This window comes from Colletotrichum higginsianum, chromosome 9 (genome assembly GCF_001672515.1).
Source record: "Colletotrichum higginsianum IMI 349063 chromosome 9, whole genome shotgun sequence".
NCBI classification, from domain to species: Eukaryota; Fungi; Ascomycota; class Sordariomycetes; order Glomerellales; family Glomerellaceae; genus Colletotrichum; species Colletotrichum higginsianum.
In genome coordinates this window covers 1,573,826-1,590,690 of record NC_030961.1, presented here as the reverse complement: position 1 = coordinate 1,590,690, position 16,865 = coordinate 1,573,826, and the positions used below count along the sequence as shown (strand labels likewise).

The 16,865-nt window shown below is 57.7% G+C and overlaps 2 protein-coding genes across 2 annotated transcripts; one reads left to right on the top strand and one right to left on the bottom strand.

Annotated features, from left to right (window-relative positions):
* Window positions 1–1,838: 1,838 nt before the first annotated feature.
* CH63R_12724 (Glutamate synthase) lies at window positions 1,839–8,440 on the top strand (the record flags this gene model as incomplete). Its single annotated transcript, XM_018307698.1, has 5 exons — window positions 1,839–1,963; window positions 2,025–2,078; window positions 2,145–2,185; window positions 2,252–8,231; window positions 8,302–8,440. 5 exons carry the CDS (start codon window positions 1,839–1,841, stop codon window positions 8,438–8,440), a joined length of 6,339 nt encoding a protein of 2,112 aa, XP_018152115.1.
* A 1,278-nt stretch (window positions 8,441–9,718) lies between these two features.
* CH63R_12723 (Ankyrin repeat protein) lies at window positions 9,719–15,238 on the bottom strand (the record flags this gene model as incomplete). Its single annotated transcript, XM_018307697.1, has 6 exons — window positions 9,719–9,874; window positions 9,929–13,393; window positions 13,446–14,113; window positions 14,185–14,817; window positions 14,970–15,078; window positions 15,137–15,238. 6 exons carry the CDS (start codon window positions 15,236–15,238, stop codon window positions 9,719–9,721), a joined length of 5,133 nt encoding a protein of 1,710 aa, XP_018152114.1.
* Window positions 15,239–16,865: the final 1,627 nt, after the last annotated feature.

Here is a 16,865-nt window from a genome sequence, read left to right as displayed (position 1 = left end):
GCACACACACACACACACACACACACATACGAGAAATGAGAGAGAGAGAGTCAGAGACAGAAGCAGAGACCAGATTTGGAGCGCAGACCGAGAGACAGAGAAAGCGAAACGCCCGCAGACAAGAGCACCGCAACCTGGAGACCGAGGATGCAGCAATACCTACCCAAACACAGAGAGACACGGCCTGAGACGAAAACGGCGATTTCGGCTCATCTTTATCTCTACACGACGCCAATGGCCTTGATCGAGATAAGCAACGGCAGCAGCACAAACAACGCGGAGTAGCGCATTCTGGCAGCATGTCATTGCAATCAGTTTTGACATCTCCGGCCTCCGTCGCTGGTCTTTATCGGGGACAGACGCACATTCTTTTCTGCGCAGCGCTACCTACGCATGCAGTTTTCCTGCGCCTACGGACTGCAGTCAACCCCACATGCACACGCACACGCACACCCCCCCCCCCCCCCCCCCCCCCCGGGTCTAGGTGACAGATCCTAGTCGCAATCCCTGTGGGAGTGATGTAAGGTCGCGGCAGGAATGGAGCGTGCAATCGCCAATCAGTCAGAGCCAAAACGACCACCAGCACACGACGCAAAAAAAAAAAAAAAAAAAAGAGAAGAGAAAGCTTGTAGGGGCCATCGGCCGGTGGCGGCCTAGCGCGGGCGGGATTGGTGTATGCGACCATGTGCTTGTCCCACCATCTATCTCTATCAGATAGTGGTGTAGGCGTGCTACTGGCGTCCACATCCACCCCCCCAAGCCGCCGCATGTTTTGCCAACAGCCTGTCACTCATTGGCCCGCGAGCTCTAGGGAAAGACAAGGCAGCGCTGGGCATGGTCATGGCTACGGCACTACATTCTGCACCGTCCCTACAAGCTGCAATCAATCATCCCACCTTTCCCCAGCTGCAGTCGGCGACAGTGGATGATGGCCTGGCTGGTTCAGCTTGATCTCTGCTACGCTCTGTCACCGACTCTCGTTGTTTGAGCCACCTTGGGAACCGGGGAGGGGGGGGGACTGCTTATTGTGGCTTGTCTTGCTCTGTGCTAGCCTGCTCCTCGTCCAATCCGGTCCCGGTTGCTCGCGACGTTTGCCTTGCGCATGCTACAGGTGCTGGTGCCAACATTGGCATTGCCGCAATCGCTTGTCGCATGCGTGCGTTGCTTGCTGTTTGCTGCCTTTCCAAGTCGTAGCTGACGGGGGGGCGGGCTGGGAACAACATCACAACACCGCCAAACTCACTCGCTCCATTCCCTCTTGGCCTACTGCTCTCTCGCCGCGGTCCGGCGTTGCATTTGGTGCGAGAGTAGAGTTTGGTGCCGCTCTGGGAAATCCTACTCAGTGCGTCTCTGATCCAGCTCCGAGCTCAACTCAATGATATCGCACCCCGCAGTCCAGAAGGAAAAAGGAGCCTATTCCGCCAACCGCCACATCTCTCTATTACTCGTGCTCTCTCTCCCTCCTTCCCTCTCTCTGCATCTCTCTGTCTCTCCGGCCTTATCATTTAACTTGTCTCGACTTCTCGTCTTATCCATCTGTCTATCGGTGGCCATTCTCGCCGGCGCAAGATCGCTCGCGTGCTCTGTGCGACCCTCCCTCTAGCCGCTGGGCCATCATCACAACCCCTCATCTACACCTCACGCTGATAACACTTTGACGGACACATCTGCGTTGCTCCTCGGCTCAAACCACTAACAACTCCCCCTTCTTTGGGCTTCGCAGATTAGTACCAGAGCAACTGCTCCTACCGATCGACTGCCGCCGACTGGAATAGTCACTCCTTCGTCGACCTATACCACCCCCCTCACCAATATCCAGGCTCGAATCCTCGCCTAGCATGGGCCTGCACGAGGATTTCGACGACCGACAAACCCAAATTGAATCTGAGAAAGAGCAATATACTCCCTATGAGTACCAGACGGACAACAACTCCTCTTGGGCGGGTGCTCTGCCGGTGAAGCAGTACGTCTGCCCGACTCGCTGGGAAGCCTAAATGGTGCTTGGTGCTGACGATCAACTTCAGAGGATTGTACGATCCCAGCTTGGAGAAAGATGCATGCGGTGTCGGCTTTGCTTGGTATGCTCAGTCCCCCGATTCTCACCTCGCTTCGCATCATCGAGACAGACCGCTGACATTTTGTAGCCACATCAAGGGCAAGCCCAGCCACAAGATTGTCAGCGATGGTAAGCTCAACAGCCTTTCCGACCGATCAGTTCCTGGACGTCCCAGCTAACCATCACCTCCCACAGCGCGCAACCTCCTTTGCAACATGACCCACAGAGGTGCTGTGGGATCTGATGCACGAGACGGTGATGGCGCTGGCGTCATGACTTCGATCCCTCACAGGTTCTTTGTCAAGAACTTTGAAAAGGAGGAGGGCATTGTGCTGCCCCCTCTGGGACAATATGCCACGGGAAACCTGTTCTTTAAGCCAGACGAGGAGACTCTGCAAGAGTCCAAGAGGCAGTTGGAAGACATTGCCGAATCGTTAGGCCTGCGTGTCTTGGGATGGCGAAGGCCTCCCGTTGACTCGACTTTGCTTGGCCCTGCCGCCAAGTCTCGTGAACCCATCATCATGCAGCCCTTCGTCGTGTTGATCTCGGCCTACGGTCAAGGCAACGCCCCCGAGAACGTCGACCCCGAGCAATTTGATGACAGACTTTTCGAAAGACAGCTGTATGTCCTCAGAAAGCGCGCCACCCACACCATCGGTCTTCACAACTGGTTCTACCTCTGCTCCCTCTCCAACAAGAACATTGTATACAAGGGACAGCTGGCCCCCGTCCAGGTCTACCAGTACTACTACGATCTGGTCAATGCCGACTACGAGGCTCATTTCGCCCTTGTTCACTCTCGTTTCTCGACCAACACCTTCCCCTCCTGGGACCGTGCTCAGCCTCTGAGATGGGCCGCCCACAACGGTGAGATCAACACTCTCCGCGGAAACAAGAACTGGATGAGGGCCCGAGAGGGTGTCATGCAGTCCGACATCTTTAAGGAGGAGCTCGAGGGCCTCTACCCCATCGTCGAAGACGGCGGTTCCGACTCGGCCGCTTTCGACAACGTCCTGGAGCTTCTCACCATCAACGGCGTCTTGTCTCTGCCCGAGGCCGTCATGCTCATGGTCCCCGAGGCCTGGCAAGGCAACACTCACATGGACCCCAAGAAGGCCGCTTTCTACGAGTGGGCCGCTTGCCAGATGGAGCCTTGGGACGGTCCCGCCCTCTTCACCTTCGCTGACGGACGCTACTGCGGTGCCAACTTGGACCGCAACGGTCTCCGTCCCTGCCGCTTCTACGTCATGGACGACGACCGCATCATCTGCGCCTCTGAGGTCGGCACCATCCCCGTCGAGCCCGAGAAGGTCATCCAGAAGGGCCGCCTCCAGCCCGGTCGCATGTTGCTCGTCGACACGCTCGCCGGCCGCATCATTGACGACAAGGAGCTGAAGGAGGCCGTTTCCAGCCGCCAGGATTTCCGCTCATGGCTCGACCAAGAGCTCATCACTCTGCCCAAGGTTCTCGAGACCGTTGGCAAGACTGTCGATGTCGCCGCCAAGCCCGACGCCTCCCGCCTCCAGGAGGACCCCCTCCTGCTGTCGTTCGGCTACACCCACGAGCAGGTGAGCTTGCTTCTGGCCCCCATGGCCTCGGACGAGAAGGAAGCCCTCGGTTCCATGGGTAACGATGCCCCCTTGGCTTGCTTGTCCCAGGCGCCTCGCCTTCTGTACGAGTACTTCCGCCAGCTCTTCGCCCAGGTCACCAACCCTCCCATCGACCCCATCCGCGAGTCGATCGTCATGTCTCTCGAGTGTTACGTCGGTCCTCAGGGCAACCTGCTCGAGATGGACAGCTCCCAGTGCGGCCGTCTCCTGCTGCCCAGTCCTATCCTCTCGATCCCCGAGTTCAACGCCATCAAGAACATGTCCAGCATTCACCCGGAGTGGACTGTCAAGGTCATCGACCTGACCTTCCCCAAGAGCGAGGGCACTGACGGCTACCAGCGCCACCTCGACTACATCTGCAACGAGACGACCGCCGCCATCGAGAACAAGGACCGCATCATTGTCCTCTCCGACCGCAAGACCTCCAAGGACCGCGTACCCGTTTCCGCCCTGCTCGCGTCCGGTATGGTTCATCACCACCTGGTCAGCAACAAGTGGCGTTCTCTGGCCGCCATTGTTGTCGAGACTGCCGAGGCCCGCGAGGTTCACCACATGTGTGTCCTCCTCGGTTACGGTGCCGATGCCATCAACCCCTACCTCTCCATGGAGTGCATTCTGAAGCTGAACCGCGAGAAGCTCATCAAGAAGAAGCTTTCTGACGATGCTCTGATTCACAACTACAAGCACTCTTGCGACGGTGGCATCCTCAAGGTCATGAGCAAGATGGGTATCTCTACTCTTGCTTCCTACAAGGGTGCCCAGATTTTCGAAGCTCTCGGCCTCGATGAGACTGTCATCGAGCGTTGCTTCAGGGGTACCGCCTCTCGTATCCAGGGCGCCACCTTCGAAGCCATTGCTGAGGACGGCTTCCGCTTCCACGAGCGTGGCTTCCCCTCCCGCTACACCGTTGGTGTCAGCGGCCTGCCCGAATCCGGCGAGTACCACTGGCGTGATGGTGGCGAGGCTCACATGAACGACCCTACCTGCATTGCCAACATCCAGGACGCCGTCCGCACCAAGAATGACAAGTCGTACGAGGCTTACTCCCGCTCCCAGTACGAGCAGATCAAGGCTTGTACGCTCCGCGGTATGCTCGACTTCAAGTTTGAGGACTGCACCCCCGTCCCCATTGAGCAGGTCGAGCCCTGGACCGAGATCGTCCGCCGCTTCTGCACCGGTGCCATGTCCTACGGCTCTATCTCCATGGAGTCTCACTCCACCCTGGCCGTTGCCATGAACAGACTTGGCGGCAAGTCCAACACCGGTGAAGGTGGCGAGGACCCTGAGCGCTCCCAGCGTCTGCCCAACGGCGACACCATGAGATCCGCCATCAAGCAGGTCGCCTCCGGCCGCTTCGGTGTCACGTCGGCCTATCTGGCCGATTCCGATGAGCTCCAGATCAAGATGGCTCAGGGAGCCAAGCCCGGCGAGGGTGGTGAGCTCCCCGGCCACAAGGTCTCCAAGTCGATTGCTCGCACCCGCCACTCGACCCCTGGTGTCGGTCTTATCTCGCCCCCTCCTCACCACGACATTTACTCCATTGAGGACTTGAAGCAGTTGATTTACGACCTGAAGTGCTCCAGCCCCCGCTCTCGCGTCTCCGTCAAGCTGGTATCTGAGGTCGGCGTCGGCATCGTCGCTTCCGGTGTCGCCAAGGCTAAGGCCGACCACATCCTGATCTCCGGCCACGACGGAGGTACTGGTGCCTCCCGCTGGACCGGTATCAAGTACGCTGGTCTTCCTTGGGAGCTCGGTCTTGCCGAGACCCACCAGACCCTGGTCCTGAACGACCTCCGTGGCCGTGTCGTTGTCCAAACTGACGGTCAACTCCGCACCGGTCGTGATGTCGCCATGGCCTGTCTGCTCGGTGCCGAGGAATGGGGCTTCGCCACCACTCCTCTCATCGCCATGGGCTGTATCTTCATGCGCAAGTGCCACCTCAACTCATGCCCTGTCGGTATCGCCACCCAGGACCCCGAGCTTCGCAAGAAGTTCACAGGTACTCCCGAGCACGTCATCAACTTCTTCTACTATGTCGCCAACGAGCTCCGTGCCATCATGGCCAAGCTTGGTTTCCGCACCATCAACGAGATGGTTGGCCACGTCGAGGTCCTCAGAGTCCGCGACGACCTTCGCACCAACAAGACCGCCAACATCGACCTCTCCCTCCTCCTGACTCCTGCTCACAAGCTCCGCCCCGGCGTTGCCACCTTCAACGTCCGCAAGCAGGACCACAAGCTTCACGTCCGACTGGACAACAAGCTCATCTCTGAGGCCGAGTTGACCTTGGACAAGGGCCTGCCTTCCCGGATCGAGTGCGACATTGTCAACACCGACCGTGCCATGGGTACTTCGCTCTCCTACCACATCTCCAAGCGCTATGGTGAAGATGGTCTGCCTCTGGACACTGTCCACGTCAACATCAAGGGTTCCGCTGGCCAGTCCTTCGGTGCTTTCCTCGCCCCTGGTGTTACCTTGGAGCTCGAGGGTGACGCCAATGACTACGTCGGCAAGGGTCTGTCGGGTGGTCGCCTGATCGTCTATCCTCCCCGCTCCTCCGTGTTCAAGGCCGAGGACAATATCATTGTCGGTAACGTCTGTCTGTACGGTGCCACCAAGGGTACAGTGTTCTTCCGCGGTGTTGCTGCCGAGCGATTCGCCGTCCGCAACTCGGGTGCCACGGCTGTCGTCGAGGGCGTTGGTGACCACGGCTGTGAGTACATGACTGGCGGTCGTGTCATCATTCTGGGCAGCACTGGTCGCAACTTCGCTGCCGGCATGTCTGGTGGTATTGCCTACGTCCTCGATATCCACAAGGACTTCCTGTCCAAGCTCAACACCGAGATGGTCGAGGCCGAAGCCGTAGAGGAGCCCACCGAGATCGCCTACCTCCGTGGTATCATCGAGGACCACCACCACTACACCGGCTCCGAGCTTGCTGCTCGCATCCTGGTAGACTTCAACCGGGCCCTGCCTCGTTTTGTCAAGGTCATGCCTGTCGACTACAAGCGTGTCCTCGCGGAGGAGGCCGCCAAGGCCGCCGAGGCCAAGCGTGCCGAGTACAACCTGCCCATCGTCTCTGGTGTCCACGCCAAGAAGGAGGAGAAGGCCGCCAAGCTCCAGGACATTGAGGAGACCATCGGCGACAGCGCCGTTGAGAAGAAGCGCGCCCTCGTCCTGGACAAGACCAAGGGCTTCATGAAGTACCAGCGCCGTGCCGAGAAGTACAGAAGCCCCAAGACGCGTACCAAGGACTGGGCCGAGCTGTCTTCCCGTCTCGACGAGGACGAGCTCAAGTACCAGTCTGCCCGTTGCATGGACTGCGGTGTTCCTTTCTGCCAGTCCGAGACGGGTTGCCCCATCTCCAACATCATTCCTAAGTGGAATGAGTTGGTGTTCCAAAACCAGTGGCGCGACGCTCTCAACCGTCTGCTCATGACCAACAACTTCCCCGAGTTCACCGGCCGCGTCTGTCCCGCCCCTTGCGAGGGTGCCTGTGTTCTCGGCATCAACGAGGACCCCGTCGGCATCAAGTCCATCGAGTGTGCCATCATCGACCGCGGCTTCGAGCAAGGATGGATGGTCCCCACCCCTCCCGAGGTCCGCACTGGCAAGAAGGTCGCCATCATTGGCTCCGGCCCTGCCGGTCTGGCTGCCGCTGACCAGCTCAACCGCGCCGGACATACCGTCACCGTCTACGAGCGCGCCGACCGCCCCGGTGGTCTGCTCATGTACGGCATCCCCAACATGAAGCTCGACAAGCGCATCGTCAAGCGCCGTACCGACTTCATGGCCGCCGAGGGCATCAACTTCAAGTGCGGCGTTGCAGTCGGCGAGGACATCCAGCTCTTGGACCTCAAGGCCGAGAACGACGCCGTCGTCATCGCCACCGGTGCCACCGTCGCCCGTGACCTCCCCATCAAGGGTCGCGAGCTCGAGGGTATTCACTACGCCATGGAGTTCTTGCACAAGAACACCAAGTCCCTCCTCGACTCCGAGCTTGAGGACGGCTCCTACATCTCGGCCAAGGGCAAGGACGTCATCGTCATCGGCGGTGGTGATACCGGTAACGACTGTATCGGTACCTCGGTCCGCCACGGTGCCAAGTCGGTCATCAACTTTGAGCTTCTGCCCCAGCCCCCGCCGGAGCGTGCCCGCGATAACCCTTGGCCGCAGTGGCCTCGTATCTACCGTGTGGACTATGGCCACACCGAGGTCAAGCAGCACATGGGCAAGGACCCCCGCGAATTCTGCATCATGTCTGAAGAGTTCGTCGATGACGGTACCGGCAAGGTCAAGGGCATCAACACCATCCGCGTCGAGTGGACCCGCTCCGCCACGGGCGGTTGGGACATGAAGAAGATCGACGGCTCGCAGCAGTTCTTCCCTGCGGACCTCGTCCTTTTGTCCATGGGTTTCCTCGGCCCTGAGACCCGCATCTTCGGCGACGACATCGAGAAGGATGCCCGCAAGAACGTCAAGACCCCGGCGGGCAAGTACAGCACCAACATCCCCGGCATCTTTGCCGCCGGTGACTGCCGCCGCGGCCAGTCCCTTATTGTTTGGTAGGATCCCTCTCCCCATCGTCCTTGCATCAACCGGTTTGATTTGATCATATACTAACTTTTCCGCCAGGGGTATCAACGAAGGCAGACAGGCCGCCCGCGAGATCGACCTGTACCTCGAGCAGTGCACCAGCTTACCCGTCACCGGCGGTATCGTCAAGCGCACCGCCCAGGAGATCTTCAGCCAGATCCAGCCCGCTCAGGCATAGGAATTCCGTATAACCAAAAAGCACAAGCACGGGACGAGGAACAATTAAGGGAGAGACGACATTTTCATGACCGCAAGGTCCGGGAAGGGCGTGGAAAAGAGATGCGGCAAAAAACCAAGGCGTGGGAGAAGATGATTTGGAGCCCTGGAATACCCACACTTTGGCACAAAACGGTGTCTTTATGATACCCTTAAAACGCAAACCATATTCCTATGCACTTGTAAGGCAGCCTGTTTTTTTTCCTTTGGTTGTTGAGAGTACGAGTAGCATTTTGATTTTTACCTCTTATACCAAGTAGTCTGTAAATATGTGAGACGATAGCAAATGTGTTCATATGAGTTTCTGGCCCGGGTCTTCGCGTTTATGTTTGGCATCCAATTTTTGGAAACAAGACGCTTACAACCCCTCGATTCTTCCGGCCCCCTCAGTTAGTCGAGGCTCCCCCGTTGTTGCAGGTAAAGAGAGCGCCATTTGGACGCCATCCATAAATGTTGCCAATGGTCAAGAGAAGCCGTTCTCCAACCAAGAGCCAGGCTGGCGTCGCCCGAAGTAACAAGACGTAAACCAGGGGGCATGGCTCACCCCAAAGGAAAGGCCGATAAAAAAGGGGGTCCAGTCACGCACGCCATGTTCAGATTATCAACCGCTGGGCATGGTCCTGGCACAACCCAAACGCCGTATCGAACGCGATGGACACAAGCAAGTCAAAGGGTGCCGGCAAGGTAGTGAATGTATCTCAGTGTCGCCATTATTTGGCCTGGACTAACAATGTCTGCCTCTATGTAAAACGGTTGTGGAAAGAGCACTCCGCGCTAATATATACTCGATACAACCTACTGCTTCTTGTCGGCCCGCAAGACCAAGTGTGCCCGCCTTTCTTGGCTTGGCTACATGTAGTCGACACTCCTTTGCGATACCCCCGACGAACCAAAAACAGAACCAAAAATGGACGAATCGAAGGAAAGATGAAGAATAAGATGCCCAGTGAGGTGACTTACTGGTTCCGTGAAGATTTTCTTCTTTCCGTGCCGGCGGCGCTCCGCAATATCGAGGTCCCTTAACCCTTGACCCAAGACGGCACGGCGTCCCTCTGCCGTGCCCATCGTCTCTTTTAACCCAGCGAGTTTGCTGTAAACAGAGGATGAACTCTGCTCCACACGTTCCCCGTAGACACCAACTCCATTTCCCCCCTGTAGATCCGAAAAAAACAACGAGCAAGATGTGGTGGCGTGTGCCCCAAACGCGTCAGGTGGTTTGGTTGAAAAAGGTCGAATCGATTCAGAGGACCTCAACCACACGATCCTGGACGTTCCTTACAATATCAGGGACTTGCTCGACTCTCGCGACAGACTGAAGCATTGACCAAGCCATGGCAAAGTAGTGAGGGAAACGGCTGTACAACATGGCAGCCAGTATACATGTGAGAAGAGGAATCTGGAACCGAGTTAGTGTGTGAAATTGTTACACGTCTACAAGAAAAAAACTCACCCAAATGAACCACAGGTTCTTGTCGCTCCGCATTCCCTTGAACTTGGCCTCGTGGGCCCTGAGAAAATTTTGCTGCTGTTCTTTCGTGATGGCGCTCTTGCGCCCAATCCGAAGTATGCTTGGGACGGGGGCTGTACTTGAGGAGGCCTCCCCCGTCTCGGCGGTCTGGGTATCGTAGAGCGCGGCACACTTCATGTCGGCAGCAGCCTCAGCAGCGGCCCCAGCGGCAGCAGCTTGTTTCTTGTCAAGCTCCTCCTGGGGGAAGATCTCGTCGTATGCCGGCGGCGGCGCCGAGTTGTTGTTGCTGTTCCGGAACGACGAAAGGTCCCACCACTTCCCATCCATCTGCCTGGGAGTCTCGTCGTCTGCCGAACCCGGCCGCGAGCCAGACATGCCAGGCATGAGCGAGGTAACCCTGCCCATGAGAGGATTTTGTTGTAGGTAGGCATGGTAATCTGGAAGCATCGGCATTCTGGGGAGGGCGGGCATTTGAGGCAGGTTAGGGAAATGCATTGCCATCGCCTGCTGGAACTGCTGAATCTGGGCGGAGAACTGGTCCCTGACAGCAGAAGCGATCGCATTCGTCGGCGACGCAAGTCCTGGTTGCACTTCATCCCGGCCTCGTGAGAGTAGCTGTCTGTCTGGGCGTGGCGTAAATGCATGATTGCTGGATCGACGGCGCATATCAAGCCACGAGTCTTCTTCTTCCTGTTCGTCGTCCTCGTAATCGCCAGACGAGTACTCGGGGCTCTCCTCGCCGTCGTCTGCTGACTCTTCACTAGACATGGTCAAGGGGTCCCAAAGCGACCTCAGCGACGCGGCACTGCTGGCTCTGCTGTGCAGGGAACCACCGCTTCGAGAGCGGATGTGACGCTCGCAGCGGCGGATGTGCCCGATGACCTTGCGAGACCGAGCGACGTCGGCCGGGCGAAGTCCCGAAAGGCTTCGAATCGTGGGGTCGGCACCCGCCTGCATCAGCCTGCGCACGATAGACTCGTGGTCGTTGACTGCTGCCAAGTGCATCGGGGTGAAGCCGCCCTTGTCGCGCAAGTCTGGGTTGGCACCCCGTGCTAACAGCCCGGCAACGAATCGGTGGTATCCCAGGGCGCAGCCCATGTGTAGCATCGTCTGGCCTGTAGACCTTCTCAAGTCGAGCCTAGACATCCTAGGGTTGTCGTCGAGGTCGATCAGCTCCAGACACTTCAGCAGCTGCGACTCTGTGCTCATCGTGAATGTGCTGCCGCCGAAGCCAGTGTTGCCCGACGGACCCGATCCCCAGCTGGAATCTCCTTGGCCAATGATGCGTTGAGCAAGTTCCTTGACATCAACCATCTGACCAGACATCTTGTGGCCCAAGATCGAAAGCGCGGTACGGATGAGCTTCTCCTCGTCGTCATCAACATACTTGAACATCTGATTCTGTTTGGAGAGCGCGGGAAACGGTGGTCCGGCTTGGGTCTGATTTTGCTTGAAAGTGACCAACACGGGACCAGATACCGGCGATGGCGGCAGGAGGCAGACGAGAGAAGACTCGCCCCAGAATGTGGTTGTAGTGGCCTTTTGATCGCCGAACAACACTTCCAGCCCCTGGTAGAAGCTGGCACCGAGGATCGTAACCTCAATGCCGCCGGATTTCGGACCTTCGTTAGGGATGATCTTGTGGATTGTCGGTTGCGGCCGAGCCGGAGCAACAGCATTCGTTGGCATGTATGACATCGCGTTGAACTGGTTCTGTGACACAGCGTTGACCCCGTTCCGCAGCCCACTAGGGCTCGCTGCACGGCTCTGGTGTGCCGACGCCGGAGCCGAAAACATCGGAACCGCCACGTTGTCCATGCTGGCGGAGCGATTCGCGTTGGTGAACATGGTTTGGTCGTTGCTGTTGGGCGTAGGGGGCCCAGTAGCGTATGCTTGCGACATGATCGGCGCGGTACCGTTCTGGACAAACACGGTCTCGGGAGGGGTGTGGAAGCTGGTGAGGTTGGGCGTAAACGGCGAAGTTGACGCAGAGGCGGGTGCAGGTGCCGGGTTTCCAGGCATTTGAGAAGGCGGCGGCGTTGTGTCCAGACGTGTCATTGCCATCCCTATCGGTACTCGCGACCCAGTGCTAGCCTTCCGCTTTTTGGTCTGCGGCCCACCATGTGCATTGGGAGACTGAGGTCGCGATAATGATCGGGTCGCCGTGGTTGAGGGGGCGGCGGGAACCGGCGGTTTGGCTGTCGGGGTCGGAGCTGAAAATTGAGGAGCAGAGTTACGGTGCATGTTTTGGAGATCGGAGCTCGAATGGGAAAGTCGGAAAGGTGCACCGCCCGAGCTAAGCGGGCTGGTTTCCATCGGGGCGTTCATCATGGGCACGAGGTTGGTGCTGTCGGAGGCTTGCGTCGCAGGGGGGTTGAGATGCTGGGGAATAGGATGCGTCTTGTGATCGTCGGTGATCATAATGGACTGGGACATCTCCTGCGCAACAACCCGATCTTGCCAGTCCTTGATGGTAAAGATGACCTGGAAACCCAACTTCTCGGCGTGGTGGCGGCAATAGCAAGCGATCCGCATCGGCGCATCAACCTGCATAGCACCGGGTGGTGCTACAGGCTCCGGGCGGCCGGTTACCGTCGAGTCGGAGACGACCCCGTTGGGAGTCTGCCATTCCTTGACCTCTTGGGTGTTGAAAACAATCACGCGTCTGGTCTCGTCCCGATTCCACATCTCCTCCTCCTCGACTTTCTTGATCTTCTTCCTCGCTGCCCGCTTACGCTCGCGGGTGATACAGCCAGCACAGATGCGCACCTCACCTCCGTTCTGAGGCTTGTTTTCCTCGTCGTCTTCATCGCTGACGGACCGGGCGTTCATGACAGGATTGTGAGTGGCGGCTGCGGCGCGCTGAAAGGCTTTGCGCTTGTTGTCCTCGTTCTGCATTGCGCTAGTGCAGACTAGCATGGTGTACAATTCCAACATGTCGGGAGTCCGTTCGGCTGGTGGCTTCGCTAGCAGCTTGGGCTTTGAGATGGTGTGTACTGGGAGGTGCAAGCGCTTGATACCGGGAGGCAGCGGGAATAGAGTCATTTTGATGGGAATCTGCGTTTCGACTCGTGATTTGGAAGGTGTAGGGTGGATCGTCAACCGACAGCCGCGAGTGAGGAAATCGAAATTCGGCTGGGTGAACATGGGCATCTGCTGGGGCATCGAGACCGGAAGACCGTCGTGTGTGTGGTATTGCGGCTGCATAGGCATGTTGGCGACCATCTGATGCGCGGCAGGATCCAGCTTGCCGGGCCAGAAGCCATTCGGGTTCATGGCACCCATTGCGGCGGCGTTGGAGAAGTCGGGCGCGCCAGGTGAGGGTGAACTGTTGAAGAAGGCTGACGGCGACGCCTCGTGACTGGTTATCATGTTCTGGGACATTGGGGAGCACTCTCTCGAATTGGTCATCTTGAGGCCATTCATGGGTTGTGATATAGAGTACTGCTGTGCCGAATTAGCGGTTTTCCCGCCGTTTCGCGAGGGGAAAGAGACTTACTGAGTTCCGCTTGCCATGGCTTCCGGACCTAGGGTTGGTCGGGGGAATGCTTTTTTGCGGTGCGTTTGCGTGAATGGTGGGCATTTCTGGCGATTCCATACTCATGGCACCGGCGGCGTTAGGACTGCTCGACGCACTCTCGAAGTCGAAGGACTCTTCCATGAACTTGTCATCGTTGAAGTCGAGGCCGTCGGGCAACGTCGCGTCGCCATTTCCGCTGAAAATGAAGGCGTTGTCTTCCGGACGACCGCCGAAGAGCGTGGGGTTCCAGTCGGACTTGATGTTAGCCCCATCCGTCATCATTACGTCGCCGGCGGTCAAGGCCGTCTTTCCAGAGGCGGAGCTGCCGGTCCTTTTCGAGGAGGCAGAGTCGGAGGACGAATCGCGGAACGAGTCGATGAGGGAGTCGGGTGAGCCGGCGGCGACGGTGCCGGTGGCCAGCAGGGTGGCCTGGGGCTCGAGCGATTTCACTTCGTGAAGAGACTGGGGGAAATCGGATAGGGTGAGGGTATCGTGGGCGGAAAGATCGAAATTTGTTGGCAAAGGACTCGAGTCACCAAATTGGTGGTCTTCGTATTCCAAGAACTCGTTGAACTCGCCGGCGGGGGACATTCCCGGAACGGGTGGCATAGGGCTGGCACCGATCGCGGCACCAGCAGTCGTCATACCTTGGCCAACGACAACGATGAGGGATGGAAAGTGTAGGTGCGAGGCCGACGATAACGACAAGGACGACGACGGCGACGGAGGACGGAGATGGCGACGAAAAGGGAGGAGGTGAAAGCTCGGTCTGGGGATGTTGTGGGGAAAAGGGCGTCTCGTGGTAAAGTGGTGTAGCCCAGGCGGTGGAGTGGGGGCCCACTGTCAAGTCTCCCTCTAATGCGAGTCCGACCCGGTTTACGCGAGTTGCGGTTAGGAGGGTTCAAGTGACCGACGTGGTGGTGGTCGAGTGTCGCACTGGGCTGGGCCGGGCCTGGGTGGGCGGGCGGCGGATACACGGTGTAACTGGGATTGCTGACCAGAGGCCGTCGGGGCAATTGGGCAGTGAGAAAGGTGGCCGGAGGTTGAGCGGCGTCGGTCGCAGTAGCAGCAGGGCCCTGCAAATCTTTCTCCGTCTGTAGGTACGGTGCGGAGCTGGTGCGTAACAGATATGGTGACCTAAGGGTACGAATACATGGTACTGTAGCGTAGCGCCGCAGAACGCGAGTGGTCTCTTGGTTTTTGCCTGTTGCACAGTGCTCGTCGTCGTCTCTGTCTCTGTCTCTCTCTTCGTCTTTCTCGCTCTTCTCGTGGACGGATGGAGGCTGGCTGGGTTGGAAGTCCGTGGGTTGTTTTCTTCCTTCTCTCTTCCCTTTCTCTGCGTTCCCCCGGTCTGGGAGGGGCAGTGGTAATATTGGGTTAGGTTAGGATGAGCGGAGGGAGGGGTGATATAAAATAAGATAAAACAAAGCCCTGGGCGGAAATTGTATGTTCAGGTTTCTGAGTCTGGTGGGCGCGGATGCATGTACGAACAGGTACGTGTACCTACGGGACGTGCGGTGCGGGCAGGACAGTCCCAATCCCAGTCCAGTCGAGGCGGTAACAATGTCTCAAAAGCAGCCGGTCCCTTGGAGAGCGGTGACTCGAAATTGGGCTGGGCAAGTGAACAGGGGATATGTGAGGGCGATGCAAATCGGGACAGATGAACCAACCAGTCGAGCCAATGCCCGTCGTTCTAGCTTTTGCGTCCAGACCAATCGAGGTTTGAGAGAAGCGCGAAGACCGTTGGAGGGAAGCGAAAAAAGGAAAGGCATAGAGGATGACGACCTCGAGACGAGAGGAGTCCAGAGGAGGGGGAACAGACTGGTCAGTGGCGGCGGGTGTCGACCGGTATTGTGCGACCTTGACGAATGGGCGCCATTATTTGTCCCGGCGACCGGAGGGAGGTTTGGTATTTGGAGGCTTGGAGGCAACAACACTCACTGGATTTGCTAGTAGATATTGTCCAAAGGTAGCAGCGCTGACTGGGTCGGGGTAAGCACCGAGCCGCAGAGAACGACTACTCACTCAATTCGCCGGGCCGTGGCGGCGACGGTACTCGTACACCGAGAGAGACCAGATAGGCACAGGCGTGGAAACGACGAAAAAAGCATAAACGATGGTGAGATGGAACGAAATGTGGACCGGGAGGGTTTCGATGGTTTGGTGATGTGCGCGCGCGCGCGTGTGTGTGAGTGTGTTATTATTGTTTGTATCCCCCCTCCGTGTATCCAAGTCGCAGCAGCCAGCGTGTAAGGCGAGGTGTGGGTTGGATACCGCAAGATGCATTCCGTTCAATCTTGAGATCGAACGAGTACAACAAAGGGCCAGCCAGTCTGATGGCCTCTATAGTCTCATTTACCAAGAAGCACTTGCCGTACGCGTGGGTGGGAGCCCATCTCAAGTGAGGTGTGAGTTGAGAAATAGTGGTGTGTTCCATGGATTTTCTATGCCTCTCAACCAGGCACGGAAGCTCAGGCACGCAGACCAAAAGAGAACACAATGTCAATCAACAACTAGCTGCTTGCACTGGCTGCTGGTACTTCCTTCACCTTTGCAGACACCGGACGCCATGCCATGTATCCGTACCCAAGATCCAAATCGGAGTCCAAGTCGCAGCTGGCGCTGTGTTGTGGCGCCGGATGCCCAGTGCTCAAGCTTCCTGTTTGGGCATGACACTCACCAAGGTGGACGGACGCACCTTGAGCACGCTAGATTCGTATCGAACTCTCGCTGGCGTGCTGGGAGCTGGATCTGACTTACGCCCTGTGCTGTTCCCGCCCATGCGGCCGTGAGCTTTGTCGCCAACCGAGAGAGTGTGTCCATGCCCCTCGAGGCGTCAAGCGACGTCTCTCCCTCTCACTGTGTCTTAGTATCTATCCACCCCTGTGGGCATCTGCCTGCCTACCTTACCCAGACCAGGGTGCTCTCGACACTACGACAAATCTCACTACTTCTCCCGTTTTCTTTTTTTGGTATCGTTCTTCTTTCCACTCTTGCTCTTTCCTGGTGTATCCGTACACTAGGTCTGCCTGCATCTGCATTCCAAAAGGCCCACTATCTGAGTGGGCTGGTATAGAAACCTACAAATGGAAAAGTATGGCAATGTGCAATCATGAGCGAGGTGTCGAGATTGCAAGTATCCGCCGACAGTCTGCCTGCCTACTGTGCAGGGCACCGCATTGGCTCGCGCGGGCAGGGAAGATAGAAGAGTACGTACCCTAATGAGCACCGTACGTTTGTGACGGAACACTTACGCGAACGCACAGTGTGGCACCCACGCCACGCACCGCCAAGATATGTGGCAGCCCCTCCCCGGTGCGCTAGATTCCACTTAAGCCACTCATGGTCTGCCCAATAGGAGTTTTGCATGGAAACCTGTCCCTTACTAGGGTCCGGGTA